Source organism: Pan troglodytes, chromosome 6 (genome assembly GCF_028858775.2).
Source record: "Pan troglodytes isolate AG18354 chromosome 6, NHGRI_mPanTro3-v2.0_pri, whole genome shotgun sequence".
In the NCBI taxonomy this organism is placed as follows: Eukaryota; Metazoa; Chordata; class Mammalia; order Primates; family Hominidae; genus Pan; species Pan troglodytes.
In genome coordinates, this window is record NC_072404.2 from 50,514,851 (window position 1) to 50,534,445 (window position 19,595).

The 19,595-nt window shown below is 42.5% G+C and overlaps 1 protein-coding gene across 8 annotated transcripts in view; it reads left to right on the forward strand.

Annotated features, from left to right (window-relative positions):
• OGDH (oxoglutarate dehydrogenase) overlaps window positions 1–19,595 on the forward strand; it is a 102,943-nt gene that overhangs the window by 42,549 nt on the left and 40,799 nt on the right. For 4 of the 8 annotated variants that reach the window (XM_009453006.3, XM_009453005.3, XM_063814205.1 and 1 more), the window contains 2 exons: window positions 7,976–8,020; window positions 18,382–18,497. In XM_009453006.3, the coding sequence (XP_009451281.1) occupies window positions 7,976–8,020; window positions 18,382–18,497 (161 nt within the window). The remainder of the gene's footprint in view (window positions 1–7,975; window positions 8,021–18,381; window positions 18,498–19,595) is intronic. The other 4 variants (XM_016957411.3, XM_001146811.6, XM_054655582.2 and 1 more) reach the window with 1 other exon arrangement.

Consider the following 19,595-nt stretch of genomic DNA (forward strand, 5'->3'; position numbering starts at 1 on the left):
GGAGGTGCATGTATGGAGCACACTGGGGTTTTGTCACGGTTGCCAGAAGATAGTCCCACCTACACCCCCTCCTCCTCATGAAGTGAGGTGGGTGTTGTGGCTGGGCTCTCACCTGCAGTTGCTTTGCAGAGTTAGTCTGCTTTACGTCACTGTGCTGCTAACCTGTACTAAAGAAATGATGATGTGACTAATTTTTAAATGGCCAGGGTGTTCACAATAGACACTGTGCATGCTGATGAAATTGATGATCACTTACCTGCCTAATACTGCTCTTGGGATGGGTACGAAATTAGCCTCCTCACAGGCACTTTTGGGGAATGGTACAGACAGTCTCTAAGGCTCTGTAGTGCCCGGATATCTTTATAGGCATTACTAAGTTACGTCTAGGGGATGAGGCATTAATCATCAAACATCATTGACTTTGGAATTGGCATTGATGGTTTGTAATTTTTTTTTAATACCAGCCCTTTAGCGGATTTAGGAAGGGAGTTTAGAGAAATCCTCTTGAATTTTATTGATTAAGGCCAGTTCAGATGGTAGACTGGGCATGAGTTGAACCCTGTTTTTTCATTCCGTGGTGACAACTTTGTGCTCCCAAGAAGAGGGCCTCTCTTTGCAGTGTCCCAGGAGGTCTTGGAGCCTCTTCCCTACTGCTCACCCCTTAGTATAGCGAACCTCCCTGCTGGCACCCCCAGTCCCATCACAGCCTCTCTGCCCTGTGCCTCTCCAGCCCCCAGAGACTTCTAGACCTGTGGGATCCTCTTCAGGTGCTCAGAGCAGGCCAAACTCCCCAGCTGGTAGACTTGCTGCTCCCTGATGAAGAGCACAGGGACTTGCATCTGGAAGCCACCTCTTCAGAGGAATACCTCCCTCTGCATTTAGGCAGGGTAGGAGAGCTGCGGAATGCTCATTTTCTGTTTTTTTTTTTTTTTTTTTTTTTTTTTTTGAGATGGGGTCTTGCTCTGTCACCCAGGCTGGAGTGCAGCAGCATAATCTCGGCTCACTGCAACCTCTGCCTCCCAGGTTCAAGCAGTTCTCCTGCCTCAGCCTCCTGAGTAACTGGGACTACAGGTGCGCACCACCACACCCAGCTAATTTTTGTATTTTTAGTAGAAACGGGGTTTCACCATGTCGCCCACCTCAGCCTCCCAAAGTGCTGAGATTACTGGTGTGAGCCACCGCGCCCGGCTGGAATGCTCATTTTTTACAAGCAGCAAAACATTCGAACAGGAGAGGAGCAGATGAAGTGACTGACTTCTCCCTCTCCTTCCAGAACCTGCATTGTCCCAGCTCTTTGTCCCAACTGTGCACGTTAGTATAACCAGGGGAGCTCTAAAGCTCTCCTCTCTTCCCCTTCAGACTAATATCAAGAGGGGCCACACCTAGGTAAACCCAACCCAGCATAGTCTTTTAAGGGTGAGAAACCCTAAGCATTGTCAACATACGCACTAATTTCCCATCTCATTAGTGGCCGAGGCAGGGCCAGAATCTGGGAATCTCTTCCCAGGCCATCACAAGGTCTTACCGTATATTTCACTCTGGAATAGTGTCCTCAGTATTTCTGTGAGGTTTGTGGTTCCAGATTCAGCAACAACATCATGGTGAGGGTGAGAGGACAAGAGGACTTTATAAACCAAGAAACTAAAACATACAGAAGTGGCCCTAAATCTTCCTGAAATCCTTTGAGGAGGAAAACTTCTGACATCTCTGGCCAGGAGCCCTTTGGAACCACTGAGAGAGAGAGTCAGGGAGTAGTCTCCACGTTTCAAGAGGAAGGTGCATTTTAATCCTGTGGATTTGAAATAGTGTGACCTAAAAATCCCACTAGTCTTCAGGTACAAAAAATGGAAACCGCGTAAACTTGTTAAAACATTTGTATCTGTAGGAAAATTGGTCTCGAACTCTCACCCTTGATGTATGCAGGTCTTCAAGAAAACAGCAGGTCAGATGTGACCGCTAGACAGTTTGTAGAACACTTCAAGACCCGTCATCTCATTTGAACCTCAGAGAGCCGGGACTCTGGAGCCACACTCCCTGCATTGGAATCCCAGCCCACTATTACTAGCTGTGTGACCTTGGGCTAGTTGCTTAACCTCTCTGTGCCTCATCACCTCATCTGTAAGGCAGGGGTGATGGTACCTACCTCCTCAGGTGGTTTCAAAATTGAATAAACTCCTTAAAGTAGTGCCTTGACCTTAACTATGCTCCAAGTGGGCTTACTAGCAATCTTTTGAGATGAGTAGCTGCCAAACTCTCTGATAATAAGATAAATTCAGAAACTGAGAGGTCAAGCAAAAAGACCAGGAACACACAGGAGTTAGTGGTGAAGACTGCCCTGTAGCCAAATTATAAGGAAGCAGCGTAGCATCTAGTGCAGGAGTTTGCAAACTAAGAAGTGAGGACTCTGTATGGGGGATGTTTGGGGCCCAGGAGAACTGTTTGCCAGCTTAGGAATGAGGCAGTAGAAGGGGATAGGCTGAATGGCAACCTGGTGACCTGACCAGTGTGTAGACGGGTCAGGGACTGTTGTGTAGTGGTGTCCTGTGTCACATGACTATTTCCCCAGAGCTAGGATTCTTGCCATGCCTCCGCTTAGCCGCCCTTCCCACCTCCCTGTGGATGCAGGCACAGTTTCTCCCTCTCCTTGGGGAAACAGGCTCACAGCAGTGATCATACCCATGTTGGAACATAGCTTTTGGTGCTTCCGTCAGAGCTTGTTCTGTCTTTTGTTGGAAAAGCTCCAGGTAGGGGGCAGTGATGGAGGGCAGGAGCCGTTGGCAAAGCCATTCATTCTCAAAGGGCACTGATGATGCTGCCCTGAAAACACTCTGCCAGCTGAGCACCTGGGTGGTTGGCCAGTTTGGTCTGCAGTGCAAGCAGGGAATTCTGTCCACTCTGAGTTTTTTAATAAAGTGGAATATATGCTATAGTTTCCACTGAGTTGACCTTTGATGACCATTTTTGAAAAGTTTGGGAAATCCTGGCTTAGGGCACCTGTCTTCACTTCTCAGAAATTCTCCTGGTCCCTGAAGTAATAAGGAAAGATAATTAACAAGTAGACTCTTACCAGTTAGGAGAGACTGTACAGACACAGAACTCCTCAGTAGCACCAGAGTGTCAGGATTTACCATCAGATGTTATGGACACACTCTTGCCCTCAGTTTTATCTTTCAAGTGTAGCATGACAGAACTTGTTATGAATACAGTAAAAAATATTGTTGAGATGGTAGGGCCAGTGGTTTATTATTATTATTATTTGAGATGGAATTTTGCTCTTTTGCCCAGGCTGGAGTGCAATGGCACCATCTCGGCTCACTGCACCCTCCGCCTCCCAGGTTCAAGTGATTCTCCTGCCTCAACCTCCCGAGTAGCTGGGATTACAGGCACCCATCATCATGTCCAGCTAATTTTTGTATTTTTAGTAGGGACCATGTTTCACCATGTTGGCCAGGCTGATCTCGTATGCCTGACCTCAGGTGATCCACCTGCCTTGGCCTCCCAAAGTGCTGGGATTACAGGCATGAGCCACCACACCCAGCCTAATTAAATTTCTAAAATTTAAGTAGAGACAGGGTTTCACCACGTTGCCCAGGCTGTTCTCAAACTCCTCTGAGCTCAAGCAGTCCACCTGCCTCCGCCTCCCAAAGTGCTGGGATTACAGGAGTGAGCCACCGTGCCCAGCCTAGTAATTATTTTCATTAACAATTTTTAAAATTAATTTTAGAACAGTTTCTCAATTATGTGTGGATTATGTTCCGTAATTGTGCAGGTGATGGCTGGAACAGAGATAACTTTTTTTTTTTGAGATGGAGTTTCGCTCTTGTTGCCCAGGCTGGAGTGCAATGGCACAACCTCATTTCACTGCAATCTCCGCCTCCCGGGTTCAAGCAATTCTCCTGCCTCAGCCTCCCAAGTAGCTGGGATTACAGGCGCCCACCACCATGCCCAGCTAATTTTTTGTATTTTTAGTAGAGACCGGGTTTCACCATATTGGCCAGGCTGGTCTTGAACTCCCGACCTCAGGTGATCCACTCGCCTCAGCCTCCCAAAGTGCTGGGATTACATGTGTGAGCTACAGCACCTGGCCAGAGATAACTTTTTAATGAAGTGTTAAAGTTAGGGGCCAGTTTCCAGGTAAATCTCCAGATGCCCATCTTAATTTGTGCCAGGCTATACTATAAACCTCATTTCCCTGGGGAAAGAGGGTTGAGAGTTCCAACATGAGATACTTTATTTTTTTATTTTATTTTATTTTTAAAATAGAGACAGGGTCTTATTATGTTGCCCAGGCTCGTCTCAGACTCCTGGGCTCAAGCAACCCTCCTGCCTTGGCCTTTCAGAGTGCTAGAATTACAGCAGTGAGCCACCGCGCCCAGCTGACATGTATTAAATACACATTTCTCTTCACTCACATTCCATAGTGAGGTTCCTTGACAGCAAATTTGCAGATCTGGAGAATGAGGCACCAACCTCATGTTATAATATCCCTGAGTGGATCCAGTCAGAGTGGGAGGTAGTGGCAGCCCAACGTCTTCTGGTAGGAGGGCTCCTAGGGAGGCTTTTTCCACTGGCTCTTGAAGAAGGGTCATCAGTTGGGGTACCACGGTAGATATGGGTATATATTGCAAAACACTAGAACCAGAGTATTATCAATGGAAAGGTCTAGACAGTGAGGCCCACTCATTTGCCTAATTAGAAACAGTTAGAAACTCCTGCTTAATTAGAAATTCTTGCCCTCAGTTTTTTCTTGCTGTTGTTTGTTTTTTTTTAATTATTATTTTTGTTTTTTGAGACAGGGTCTTACTCTGTCGCCCAGGCTGGAGTGCAGTGGTGCAATGTCAGCTCACTGCAACCTCCGCCTCCCAGGTTCAAGTGATTCTCGTGCCTCAGCCTCTCAAGTAGCCAGGATTACAGATGTGCACCACCATGCCCGGCTAATTTTTGTATTTTTAGTAGAGAAGGGGTTTCACTGTGTTGGTCAGGCTGGCCTTGAACTCCTGGCCTCAAGTGAGTCGCCCGTCTCGGACTCCCAAAGTGTTGGGATTACAGAGGTGAGCCACTGCGCCTGGCCCAATTTTATCTTTCAAGTGTAGCATTTGAATTAGTTTCCCACTTAAAAATGCCACTGTCTGTGGTTTCGGTATAAATTCTGAGTATAACTTTTCACAGTGACAAAAATGATTGAGATGTACTTTACTGGGTTTTTTGTTGTTGTTGTTTTGTTTTTTGAGACAGTCTCTTTCTGTAGCCCAGGCTGGAATGCAGTGGCACGATCTCGACTCACTGCAACCTCTCCTTCCAGATTCAACCAATTCTCCTGCCTCAGCCTCCTGAGTAGCTGAGACTACAGGCGTGCGCCACCACACCAGGCTAATTTTTGTATTTTTAGTAGAGACAGGGTTTCACCATGTTGGCCAGGCTGGTCTCGAACTCCTGACCTCATGTAATCCACCTGCCTAGGCCTCACAGAGTGCTGGGATTACAGGCGTGAGCCACTGTGCCTGGCCTAATTAAATTTGTTTTTTTTTATTTTTATTTTATTTTATTTTTTTTTGAGACGGAGTCTCGCTCTGTTGCCCAGGCTGGAGTGCAGTGGCAGGATCTCAGCTCACTGCAACCTCTGCCTCCCAGGTTCAAGCAATCCTCCTGCTTCAGCCTCCCACATAACTGGGATTACAAGCATGTGCCACTATGCCCGGTTAATTTTTGTATTTTTAGTAGAGACGGTGTTTCACCATGTTGTCCAGCCTGGTCTCAAACTCCTGAGCTCAAGTGATCCACCTGCTTTGGTCTCCCAAAGTGCTGGGATTATAGGCATGAGCCACCGTGCTCCGTGAGATGTACTTTAATGTGAGATTTAAACATAATTAAAAGAGAATTAAAAACCAATTGTATAAATAAATGGGAAGAAAGTGTGAAACTTCTCTCCCATTTACCATTGATGTTTACAAATTGCTAATACCATTTTAGGAAATGAACTTGAGTTAAATAGTTAAAAAGTCAATTTAAAAGTTGAAAAATGTGGCACAATGTCAACTACTTAGCTCTTGCCTTTCTCTGACAACCTGCTGTCATTAACAGCACAGCGAGTCATGACAAAGTTTCCACATGTCCTCCTGACCTTCCAGGGCTCTCCGGTTTGTTCCTTTGATGGCTGAGAAAAATAAGCTAAAAATAGAGTTGACGTTTAATTAGCTTTTGTAATTTCAGAGTGATATAGAGCAGTTCATTTAGTAAGCATTGATTGCTATGTGCAGCGTGCTGTGTGCCACAGATAACCGAGGAGCTGGAGATGAGGTTTCCTAAGTGACTCGGGAGGGCAGGGCCAAGCTAAGAACATAACCAGGGTGGTTGAAGCCATGGGCGATATGGTCACCCTCAAGGAGAATGAAGCTGGCCAAGCAGACATCTGACATTTGAGAAGATTCTTTGACTGGAGATACCCAGAAACTGGTAAACCGAGTCCCCTAGTTCCCAGCGTCACATTCCTGCTTCTGTGCTTCACTTGGAAGTACTGTGGCCAAATCTCCATCCGCTCCCTCTCTCCTCCCTCACAGCACCTGCACTCTTCAAGAAGTAATTTACAATGCTTCAAAGCACTCAGATGTTGGAAAATCTGTGTGCTTTCTGTAAATTGTGACAACCAGAATATCTTCTTTTGTTCTCTTCACTCTCCTCTTCTTTGGTTTGTGTCTTTTGTTTGCCTTTTATTTTAAAAATATAAAAAAGTACAGATAAAAGAGCATTCACATACTCAGTACTAAGAATGTAAACATTTTACCACATTGCCTTTAGATTTTTAAAAATGAGTATGAGTATTTAAGGTTCCTTTTGAGGCCCTCCCCTGTGTAGATCCTTACCTGGAGTCTCCAGGGTAGCTAACATACACCTCACTTATGGCATCTTGACATGGTCTCATGTCTTGGTTTTGAAGATTGAAGGAGAAAATTTAAGATTCTTCATCCTTGCCTTAAGCAAAATATCGACATTTAGATATTCTGTTGTCTTAAGAGCCACTTGGCTCTGAGTTCTTCCGTGGTCGTTGTTCCCTGGGGGAAGGAGACAGTGTGGCTTGCCCAGGACTGGAGACCAGTCCTTGTTTCTTGGGGTCTGAGTCTGACTTCAAAGGAAGCACTTGCTGGCCTTTCTCTGCACTCCCAGTACAGGGAGCATACCCAGTGACAGCACTCTGAGTGCTCAACCATCAGCTTCCCTGTGTGCCTGTGTTACTGCCTACCTTCCTGACCCCATCCCCCAGGCCCACAAGCCCAGACAGTAAGGGTCAGGAGCATGTTTTGTGTATCCAAATAAATGCCTTGATTTCACCAGTGGCTCAGAAAGCTGTTATGTATAGTAGAAATCCGATGAAAAGTTTACAGGTAGAAGGAAGTGTACAGCTGTGGAGATGCAGCTGTGGCTCTTGGGTTGTTTTCAGCTAGCAAGCACTTCTTTCCTAGTTTGCCTTCTTGAAATGGGAGATCAAGGAATCCTTCCATTCTTTAGAATTCTTCAAAATCTTATGGTTTAGAGTAGTCTGCCACCTGAATCTAGTGCTGAGAAATATCTGCTCTAAAAATTAGGCTTTTTCATTTTCTTTTCCTCAATTTTCATCTCAAAGTAGTGACTTCCCAGGAAAGTGCTGTTATCCGCCACTTCTTGAAGCTAAGGAGATGAGGAGCTCTCAAACGACGCTGCCTGATGGCTTTCCATCGTCAGGGTGCTAACCTCCCCTCCTTCTGATTCACCTTATTCCAGCTGTTCTATGAATCATTTCCATGTTTAACAAAATTGACCCCCTGACCATGTAACCCACCCACTTCTCCCTTGATGTGTGTGTGTGTCCCTGTGATGGTGTCTGTGCTACCTGTTACTGTGGTAATGGTGTAGGGTTTTGGTGTTTGGGTCTTTTTTAAACTAACTCTCACCTGTCTTTTTCCTTCTGCGCTCACCCATGATACCCCACTCTGCCTCTCAGATCTTGCAGTTTTCAAGGAACGACTTCGAATGCTAACAGTAGGAGGTATGAAAATAATGAGCCTTTCACCTTTTCAGAGTTGAGGACTTCATTTGAATAGGATGTGCAACTTTTCCTAGCATGCTATATGGGGAAAGTTGACACAACTTCTGTCACGTGTTTTTAAGTTTGTTAATTGTTCTGAAATGTGTTTTTCCCTTCCTTTAGTTATTAACCAATAAGTAGAGCTACTTATATGGTATTGTTTTGTTTCTGTTCATTTGTGTTTCAAAGAGCACTTTTCATCTTCACGTGTGCTTCATCGCTTCACTGTGAGCTTCCATCTTCAGCATAATTCACCTTTAGCTGCTGCCATAGCCAGCTGGGCACATGAAGCCATGTTCAGCTCTGCATGGTGGCTTGTCCTGTCCTCCACATTCTGTGCTGAGGCTTTGACTGGACTCTGGATTCTTCCAGATTCTGCTTCCTGGGCATTTTGGGCAAGATTTCCAAAATGTTTTATGTTTGAAGGCGAACTGAAGTATTAATAAAAACTTACTGAGAACTCTTAGTGACCCTCGGTTGGGCAAAACACATTTGAGGAATCCAGAGTCGAAATGCTGGGGGATCATCAGCCTGTTGTCATCCACCCTGGTGGCCAGTCTCTTCTTTACACTCTGGCTTCTCTAAGCAGTTATCTTTTTTCTCCTTCTTCTAATATCTGTGAAACTCTACTTTTTAATTACACTTTTAATTTTGAGATTATTATAGATTCATATGCACTTGTGACAAATAACAGTTCTGTGCCCTTTGGCCAGCTTCCCCAGTGGTAACATCTTGAAAAGCTATAGTACAACATCACACCACTACACTAAATTGATAAAGTAAGACTCTAGACATCCATCACCACGAGGATTCCTCCTGTTGCCCTTTTATGACCATATCTACTTCCCTCCCATCCCAGCCACTACTTGTATTCCCTGGCAACCACTATTTTGTTCTCCATTTCTGAAATTGTCATTTCAGGAATGTTATAAATGTAGAATCACAGTATGTAACCTTTGGGGATTGGCATTTTTCAATCAGCATAATTTTCTTAGAGATTCATGCAGGTTGTTGGTGTGAATCAATAGTTTGTTCCTTTTTATTGCTGAGTAGTATTCCATGGTGTGGATGTACTATGATTGTTTTTAACCATTCACCTGTTGAAGGACCTCTTCATTGGAATGGATTGTTTCCATTCTTTGGCTAATAGGATCTTTTGCAGAGCAGAAGTTTTTAATCTTTTTTCCCCCCTCGTTTCCTACCTCAGCTTCTATGCCCTAAGTTTTTAAGCTTGATGACATCCAGTTTATTAATTTTCCTTTTATGGATTGTGCTTTTGGTATGAAGTCTAAGAACTCTTTCCTTAGCCCTAGATCCCCAAAATGTTCTCCTATGCATTTTTCTAAAGGTTTTATAGTTTTGTGTTTTACATATAAATCTATGATCCATTTTGAGTAAATTTCTGTATAAGACATTTAGATCAAGATTCTTTTATTGTTCATTTTACATTTTTGTGTGTAGATGTCCAGTTGTTCTGGTGCCATTAGCTGAAAACTCTGTCTTTCCTTCATTGAATTGCTTTTGTACTTTTGCCAAAAATCAGTTGGACTTATTGGTGTGGGTCTATATCTGGATTTTCAGTTATTTTCCTTTGTGTGTCTATTTTTCCATCGATACCACAGTGTCTTGATTACTGTAGCTACTAAACTTTATTTTTCATTTACAAAATCGTTTTAACTATTCAAGGGCCTTTTCCTTCTCCATATAAATTTGAGGATAAGCATATCTATGTCTACATATACCTTACTGCCATTTTGATAGGAATTGGCTTAAACCTATAGATCCATTTAGGGAGAAAATACATTTTTACCATGTTGTCTTCCAATCCATGCACATAGTATGTCTCCTCATTTATTTGGATCACTGATTTTTTTAATCAGCTTTTTATGGTTTTCAGCATATACATTGTGTATATGTTTTGTTATATTTACACTTAACTATTATTTTCTTTTTTAACGTTGGTGTCCACATATTCATTGGTAGTATATAGAAATATAATTGATTTTAGTGTTTATGTTGCATTCTGAGATCCCGATGAACTCATTCTAGGGCTTTTTTTTTTTTTTTTTTTTTTTTTGTAGATGCCTTAGGATTTTCTATATAGACAGTCATGTCATCTGAAAATAGGAAGTTATTTCATCCTTCCCAATCTGTGTGCCTTTTATTTCCTTTTCTTGCCTTATTACAGTAGCTACAACTTTTAACACCGTATTGAATAAGAGAAGTAAGAGTGGATAGCCTTATGCCCTGTTCCTGATCTAAGGGTAGAAGCACTTAGTCTTTCATCATTAAGTATAATGTTAACTGTAGATTTTTTGTAAATGCTCTTTATCAAGCTGAGGAAGTTCCTCTGTATTCATATTTTTTCTGATAGTTTTAATTATGAATGTATATTGAATTTTGTCAAATGTTTTTCCTGCATTGATATGATCTTGTGATTTATTATTATTATTATTTTTTGAGACTGATTTTTGCTCTGTCACCCAGTCTGGAGTGCAGTGGTGCAATCTCAGCTCACTGCAACCTCCACCTCCCAGGTTCAAGCAATTCTCCCACCTCAGCCTCCCAAGTAGCAGGGGGCTACCAGTGTGCACCACCACGCCCGGCTAATTTTTGTACTTTTAGTAGAGGTGGGGGTTTCACCATATTGGCTAGGCTGGTCTAGAACTCCCAACCTCAGGTGATCTGCCCACCTCACCCTCCCAAAGTTCTGGGATTACAGACATGAGCCATCACACCCGGCCGATTTGTATTCTTTAATGTAGACGATTTAATGCTAATGTCGTGGATTGTATTGATTGAGTTTTGATTATTCAACCAGCCTTGGATTAGTGGAATAAACACCATTTGATCATGGTATATAATTCTCTTTATATGTCTTTGTATCTGTCTCTTTATATATTTTGCATCCATATTGATGAGGGATATTGGTCATTTTCTTTTTTTGTACTATCTTTGCTTTTGGTATCAGGGTAATTCTGGCTTCATAAAATGAATTGAGAAGTGTTTCTCCTATTTTCCAAAAGACATTGAATAGAATTGGTGTTAACTCTTCTTCAAATACTTTATAGAATTTTCCAGCAAAATCATTTGGGCTTAGAGGTTAGTTTTTCACAAGGTTTTTATTTATTAATTAGATTTCCTTATTAGCCATAGGGTTTTTCTAATTATCTGTTTCATATTGGGTGAGTAATGGTAGTTTGTGTTCTTCTAGAAGTGGTTTATTTCATCTAAGTTGTCAAATGTGTGTAGTGTTATTTATAGTATTCCCTTATTTTTGATAGTCATTTTTTTAATTTCTTTTTCAACTTCAAGAAAAGGAACAGAATCTTCTTGATATTTGAAGGGTCTGTATTGATATCCCGTTCCATTCCTGATATTGGTCATTTGTGTCCTCTTTTTATTTGTCAGTCTTGTAAGAGATTTGTCGATGTTACTAATCTTTTCAAAGAACCAGTTACTTGTTTCATTGGTTTTTTTCTGTTGTTTTGCTGTTTTCAATTTCATTGATTTCTGCTCTTTATTATTTCCTTACTTCTGCTTATTGGCTTTTGGCTTCTTTGTTGTTTTTCCCTCTTTTCTAGGAATGGGAACTTAGATTATTGATTAGAGACTGTCCGTCTTTTCTGATGTATTTACTACTATAAATGTTTCTCTCAGTACTGGTTTAGCTGTCCTACAAAGTTTGATATGTTATATTTTCATTTTCTTTCAGTTGTTTTTGAGGCAAGGTCTTGCTCTGTCATTCAGGCTATAGTGCAGTGGCATGGTCACAGCTCACTGCAGCCTCTAATTCCTGGGCTTAAGTTATCTTCCCACCTCAGCCTCCCAAGTAGCCAAGACTACAGGTGTATGCCACCATGCCTGGCTATTTTTAAAATTTTTTATAGAGGTGAAATCTCACTGTATTGCCCAGGCTGGTCATTATTGTATTCTTTGTATACCCCTTGATATTTTGTCTTTGGCCTTTGGATTATTTAGAAGGGTGTTATTTAGTTTCCAAGTGTTTGGAGATTTCTTGTTACCTTTCTTATTATTGCTTTCTAGTTTGATTTCATTGTGGTTGGAGAATGCACCTTATATGATTTGAATTGTGCTAAATTTGTTGGGTTTTTTTAAAATGGCCCACCATATTGTCTGTCTTGGCATATGTTTCATGGGTGCTTGAAAAGAATGCTGCTGTTGAAATGCTATTGTTGGGTGGAGTATTCTCTAAATGTCTGCTAGAGCCAGGCATGGTGGTTCATGCCTATAAACCCAGGACTTTGAGAGACCAAGATGGGAGGATCACTTGAAGCCAGGAGTTTGTTGCCTGGCAACATAGCGAGACCCCTGTTTCCACCACCACCAACAACAAAATTAGCCAAGCATGATCGCGCGTGCCTGTAGTCCTAGCCACTCAGGAGGCTAAGGTGGTAGGATCATTTGAGCCCAGAAGTTTAAGGCTGCAGTGATCTATGATTGCACCACTATACTCTGGCCTGGGTGACCCTATCTGTAAACTACACACACACGCGCGTGTGCACACACACACACATCTGTTAGATCCTGTTAGTTAATGGCTGTTGAGTTCTGTATTTTTGCTGAATTTCTGTCTAGTTTTTTAGTCAGTTATTGAGAGAGGGGTATTAAAGTCTTCAGCTATAAATGTGGGTTTGTCTCTTTCTCCTTTCAGTCCTATCAGATTTGGGGTCACTTATTTTGCAGCTCTGTTCTTTGGTGTATACACATTTCAGATTGCTGTATCTTCTCAGTAGATTGACCCTCTTACCATGATGGAATGTCCCTCTTTGTCTCCAATAATTTTCTTTGCTCTGAAGTTACTTCATCTCATATTAATATAAGCTATTCCTACTTACATTTGATTAATGTTTACATGATGCATTTTTTCCTCCCTTTACTTCAACTTGTCTATATCACATTTGAAGTGAGTTTCTTGTGGATAAGCATATAGGTGGGTTTTGTTTTATATTTATCCACTTTCCTCATAATCTCTGTCTTCTATTTAATATATTTAGGTCATTTATATTTAATGTAATTATTGGTATGTTAGGGCTCAAGTGTGCCATTTTATTATTTATTTTTTGTTCTGCTTTTCATTGCTTTGCTTTCATTTTCCTGTGCTGTGGATTTTTAAACCCACATTTAAAAAATTTTTTTAAATTATGTATAGTTCATGGTTTTTTGGGTTTTTTTTTGAGACGGAGTTCCGCTCTTTCACCCAGGCTAGAGTGGTGCAGGGGCGTGATCTTGGCGCACTGCAACCTCTGCCTTCCGGTTCAAGCGATTCTCCTGCCTCAGCCTCCTGAGTAGGTGGGATTATAGGTGCCTGCCATCACACCCAGATAATTTTTTTGTATTTTTAGTAGAGGCAGGGTTTCACCATGTTGGCCAGGCTGGTCTTGAACTGACCTCATGATCTACCTGCCTTGGCCTCCCAAAGTGCTGGGATTACAGGCGTGAGCCACCGCGCCTGGCGTGTTTTTGAGTGTATCCTTTTATATAGCATTTTTAGTAGTTGTTTTAGGTATTACTACTTTATATAGACATAACTTATCATCTACTAGTGTCATAACTTTTCAGTACATATTAAGTATGGAAACCTTACCTCCTTTTATATCTCTTTACTGTCCTGCATTTATAATATAATTATCTTAGATATTTTCTCTACATACATTTAGAACTTCATCAGACAGAGTTATAAGTTTGCTTCAACCATCAAACATAATTTAGAAGACCCAAGAGGAGGAGAATCTGATGTATTTACCCAGATTTTTGCTTTTTGTGTTCTTTCTTCCATCTTGGTGTTCCAAGATTCCTTCTTTTATTGTTTCCTTTCTGTTTAAAATACTTCCTTTGGCCAATTTTTTAGGGCAGGTCTGCTGATGACAAACTTAGTTTTCCTTTGCCTGAGAACCTCTATTTCCCCTTCATTCCTACAGGACATTTTTGGTGGATGTAAGATTCTGGTTAGACATAATCCTTTTCGCTTTTCTTTCAGGTCCTGAAAAGTGTTGTGCCATTTCTTTCTTTTCTTTTCTTTTCTTTTCTTTTTTTTTTTTTTTTTGAGACAGAGTCTCACTCTGTTGCCCAGGTTGGAGTGCAGTGGTGCGATCTCTGCTCACTGCAACCTCCGCCTCCTGGGTTCCAGCGATTCTTCTGCCTCAGCCTCCTGAGTAGCTGGGATTACAGGCACGCACCACCACGCCTGGCTAATTTTTGTATTTTTAGTAGAGACGGGGTTTCACCATGTTGGTCAGGCTGGTCTCGAACTCCTGACCTCGTGATCTGCCCCCACTTCGGCCTCCCAAAGTGCTGGGATTACCGGCGTGAGCCACTGTGCCCAGCCTATACCACTTCTTTCTACCCTCCATGGTTTCTGATGAGAACTCCTGTCATTTGAATTGTTTTCCCTGTAGGTAAAGTGTCACTTTACAACAACTGCTTTTAAGATTTTTTCTTTGATATTGTTTTTCAGAAGTTTATTTATCATGTGTTTTGGCATGGATTTCTTTGGGAATATCCTGTGGATTCACTCAGCTTCTTGAATCTTTGGGTTTGGTCTTTTACCATATTTGGGGAGTTTTTAGCTAAGTACCTTTTCAGCCACCCTCTTTATTTTCTGCTTCTTTGATTTTATCCATTTATATGTATGTGAAATCTTTGATTATACTGTCACATGTCCCCTGAGGCTCTGTTCATTTTTTATTTTCTTTCTGTTCTTCAGATTGGTTAATTTCTGTTGTTCCGTCTTCAAATATACTGATTCTCTGCCCCTCCATTCTGCCATTGAGCCTATCCATTGAATGTTTTTTGATTTTTTAAAAAAATTCTATTTGGTACTACTTTGCATCTTCAGTTTTTGGCTGAGACATTGTAATTTGTAACTCACTTTTAAAAATTTGTCTCTATCGTGTTCTTAATTGCTCATTGAAATTGTTTGGGCCAGGTGCAGTGGCTTACACCTGTAAGCACTTTGGGAGACCAAGGCAGGCAGATTGCTTGAGCTCAGGAGTTCAAGACCAGCTCGGCCAACGTGGCAAAACTCCGTCTCTATTAAAAATACAAAAACTAGGCCGGGTGCTGTGGCTCACGCCTTTAATCCCAGCACTTTGGGAGACTGAGGCGGGCAGATCATTTGAGGTCAGGAGTTCTAGACCAGCTTGGCCAACATGGTGAAACCCCGTCGCTACTAAAAATACAAAAATTAGCCGAGTGTGGTGGTGCATGCCTGTAGTCCCAGCTGCTCTACTCAGGAGGCTGATGCAGGAGAATTGCTCAAACCCAGGAGGCGGAAGTTGCAGTGAGCTGAGATGGTGCCACGGCACTCCAGCCTGGGCAACAGAGCGAGATGCTGTCTCAAAAAAAAATTACAAAAACTAGCTGGACGTGGTGTTGTGTGCCTGTAGTCCCAGCTACTCAAGAGGCTGAGGTTGGAGGATCACCTGAGCCCTGGAGGTTAAGGCTGCAGTGAGCAGTGATCAAACCAGTGCACTCCAGCCTATGCGACAGAGTGAGACCCTGTCTCAAAAAAAAAAAAGAAAAAAGAAATTGTTTGATGATGACTGTTCAAATCATAGGCTATTCTAACATATTGGTCATCATGGTGTTGATGTCTGTTGATTTTCTTTTCTCATTCACTATGAGATATTCCTGGGTCTTGTTATGAATTATAGTTTATTGAAACCAGGACATTTTGGGTATGGTGAGAGTCAGGATCTTATTTAAATCTTCTGTTATAGCAGACCTTTTGTAGACACTGTTCCCCACTGTGGTGGGGGAAGGGGAGGGCACCACCTTGTTATTGCCAGCAGAGGTGGAAGTCCTTCTCCCACTCAAGTATCCACCGTTACTGGGATTAGGGGAAGGGGCTGATGCATTACCTCCCAGAGAGAAGGACATTTTGGATTCCCTCTTGGGCCTTCGCTGAAACCTCTGTGATGAGGTTGGGTGCTAGGGCCCATTACAGGCTGGTGAGGGTGGGATCACAGTGTTTTCTCTGGTATTTGCCTGTAGTAGAGCAGTTTTTGTCTAAAAGTTTTTTGTCTTGATAGGCTACCTCTTTCCTGGTCTTTTGGTAGAGAGCAGCTTTTGTCAGGCTTTTGTTATCAAATACACCTCTTAAAGTTTTGGCGTTGCTGGTTCTTCTGCTCCAGGTCTGCAGTATTTGAAGCAAAAAAGAAATTCCAGGGAACTCCCTGGTGTGTTTTGCCTTGAGACCTCCCTAGCTGGTGTGCCTTATTCTCTCCACCTTTCAGAGTTGTCTTATGATTATTTTGCTTATAATGTCTAGGATTTTTAGTTGTACTTATTGGGGGAATAGGGAAGAATATGTGTACTCCGCTTTCACAAAGCACTCATATATAGATCTAGTTTCTCAAATAGCTAAAGAACTAAAAGTGTACCAGCAGTTCTGAGGCTCAGCAGTATAGCCCAAGAACTATGCACTCAGGATGATAGAAGTGAAAGACCATCCACATGGTGAGGTCAAGGGATATCTGTAGGCCCCTACTTCACAGGGTCCATGCTGAAAGACTGCAACCAATACACAGCCCTTATCTGGGGGCATACACTGGACCGATTAGTTTCACAATCAAAATATTTCCCAACAAAATGTGCACTGTTATTCTGGTCCCCAGTCAGCTGCACCTGGCCTGAGTTTTTTAGTCAGGAAAAATTTCTCAAAGATGATTCTGTTTTTCCTCCATAAATACTATAGGGCAATTGCCCAAAAGCCAGACCATAAATGGCAAGAGCCACGTGCTTCACCTAGGCCCAAGTGGTTGCTGTGCCCTCAGTGTTGACAGACTAACAGGAGGGAATGGGTGTTCAGGCTTAACTAAGCCACTACTACCATCACCACCCTCCAGGTTAAAAAAAAAAAAAAAAAAAGCCAGATTTGCTTTGTTTTAATAAAACAAACAGGGCTTGGAAAATGTAGAGTTTGCTTTTAAGACTTAAAAAACAAAACAAAACAAACAAAAAAAACCTCTCCGAAAGCATTAGATAAATAAAGGCTGTAGTTCCCAAACCATGCTTGAATCAGAATCACCTTGGGAGATTCGTGGGCCCACCCTGAGACTCACTGATTCAGTACCAGGGTTGGAGCCTAGAAACAAGCCTTTTTATAAATCTCCAAGGAGATCAAAATACACAATTGTGTTTGCAAACTACCACCATTAATCCCGTGCTGGACACTTATGGCTCCTTTTAGTCTTAATTTGGCCAGGAAACAATGAGAATATTTCATCAGGTCTAGTCAGATGTTGGAGACTTTGCAGAATACCAGTTCACTGTGCATTCCTGGAGCCTGAGAAAATGCTGATGTAAGGTATTCAAGCGCTAGTGATTCTTGAACTGTGCTTTTTGCCGTACTCTAGCTGATATATTATGTCAGGAGAGATGCCAAACTGGATAAAAGAATGTATGGTGTCATTTGACAGTCTTCCTCTTTGATACAGCAAGATGAAACAAGCATATAATGCCACAGAAAGAGCTCTTCCAGCATTATTCTTTCTCAGACTGAGATGCACTTTCAGGTGAGGTGTTGTCTTCCCCCACAGTGCTGCAGCGAATATTAGTGCTTACTCAGTTGGTTCCCGCTGAGTGATTGGAGTCGGGAGATGGGAGGGTTGTACCTGTGACTGCTGAGTATTGCCTGCAGAATGGGCTCAGAACGCATAGTTCAGGAATTTCAGGAGAAGACGACGGTCCTTAATCCAAGGCTGGGGGTTGTTTGCACGCTGCTGTGCTGCCCTGTGGTGCACCCCTGCCTGGAGCTCCAACAGACAAGTTGACTTCTGGTGACTGTTTCTCCTTCACTTCTTAGTCCCCCTCCTCCAGCTTTTTGACATTCACCACATACATATATTATTGTCATATGATCTGTTCTTCTATATCAGTTCTTCATTTTCTACTTTAATTCCACCTTAACTATTGTATTGATTTTTGATTGACTTACCCAGTGCCTTTTCATGGACCTCTCTTCCCACCCCCAAAATTGGTTATCTTTGGGACCTTGAAATAAATTTGTCTCTAAATTATGAATAATTGGTGTACTTAACTAACATATGCATAATATGAATTTTATTGTGACTTACCTGTCATACTCTAATAGCCTCAGCTTCTATTTATTGCTAAAGTTTGTGTTTCTGGCTGTAAAATATTACTTATTTCACATATATCAGGGGCTTTTTATATGATTTTTTTCTTCTCTTTTTGCTCACCTGGGGAGTTCCTTCCCCTTTCCATAAACTGTGGTCCCTGCATGGCTGCGCCCCATCCCTCCTCATCTGGCTTGTCCTGCCCACATCGCCCTGCAGGGTTCTATGGCCTGGATGAGTCTGACCTCGACAAGGTCTTCCACTTGCCCACCACCACTTTCATCGGGGGACAGGAATCAGCACTTCCTCTGCGGGAGATCATCCGTCGGCTGGAGGTAAGAGCAGTTTCTGGAAAAATCTAATGGACTTCTTAAGAACTTGTATTGGCAGGATGGCTTTGAGACTAGTTTTATTTTTTTTCTTTGTCCTATCTTTCTATTTTATTTTTTCTCTGAGACAGAGTTACTGTCACCCAGGCTAGAATGCAGTGACACAGTTTGGCTCACTGCAGCCTTGACCTCCCAGTCTCAAACCATCCTCCCACCCCAACCTCTTGTATCTGGGACTACTGGTACACACCACCATGCCCAGCTAATTTTTTATTTATTTTTTATTGTAGAGATGAGGTGTTGCTGTGTTCCTCAGGCTGGTCTCAAATGCCTGGGCTCAAGTCATCCTCCTACCTCGGCCTCTCGAAGTGCTGGGATTACAAACATGAACCTGTCTGTCTTTTTAAAAATTGTAAGGGAAGGAGGACTTTTGTGGCTATTGTTGCCATTTTATAGATAGAAACCAGTGGTTTTGTGATCAGCCATAGAGAGGGGAAGTAAACTCTGCTTTCAGATCCCACTAGGAGTTTACTACAGATGGAAGGAGAGTCACTTCAACCCTGAGGGACAGGCCTCAAGTCAGGGGTGGCTTCCTGCACAGCTCAGTGTCAGGGCTGCTGAGTGGTGGCCACTCTTCTTTCCTCTCTCCCTCTGTTCCTCTCATCCTTGTGTTTTGTTTCATTTTTTTCCTTCTCTCTGGACTCTGTTAGTACTAAGCCTGCCAGGAAATTCTTTCATTCACACACATTATAGACAGTGGCTAAGAGTTGTGGCTCTGCTGTTAGGCTACCTGTGTCTAGTTCTTCCATCCTGGGCAAGTCATAGCCTCCCTCAGTATAAGGGTGACTTCTATGCCCATTGCAGAGGGGAGAATGGATTTGATGAGAGGTGCATGCCAAGAGTTGGCTATTACTGTTACTTAATGCTGTTCCTGGTATTCAGAGCTAAAGGATCGAGGTTAAAATAAACTGAGGAAATACCCTGGAATGGGGACCCTCAGAATTGAGTATATATATCAGCTGGGGTCCTGCCTATCATGCAGAGTCTGAATCCTGACGTCCCTAACTAACCCAGGTTGAACCACACTGGCCATCAGGGCTCTCT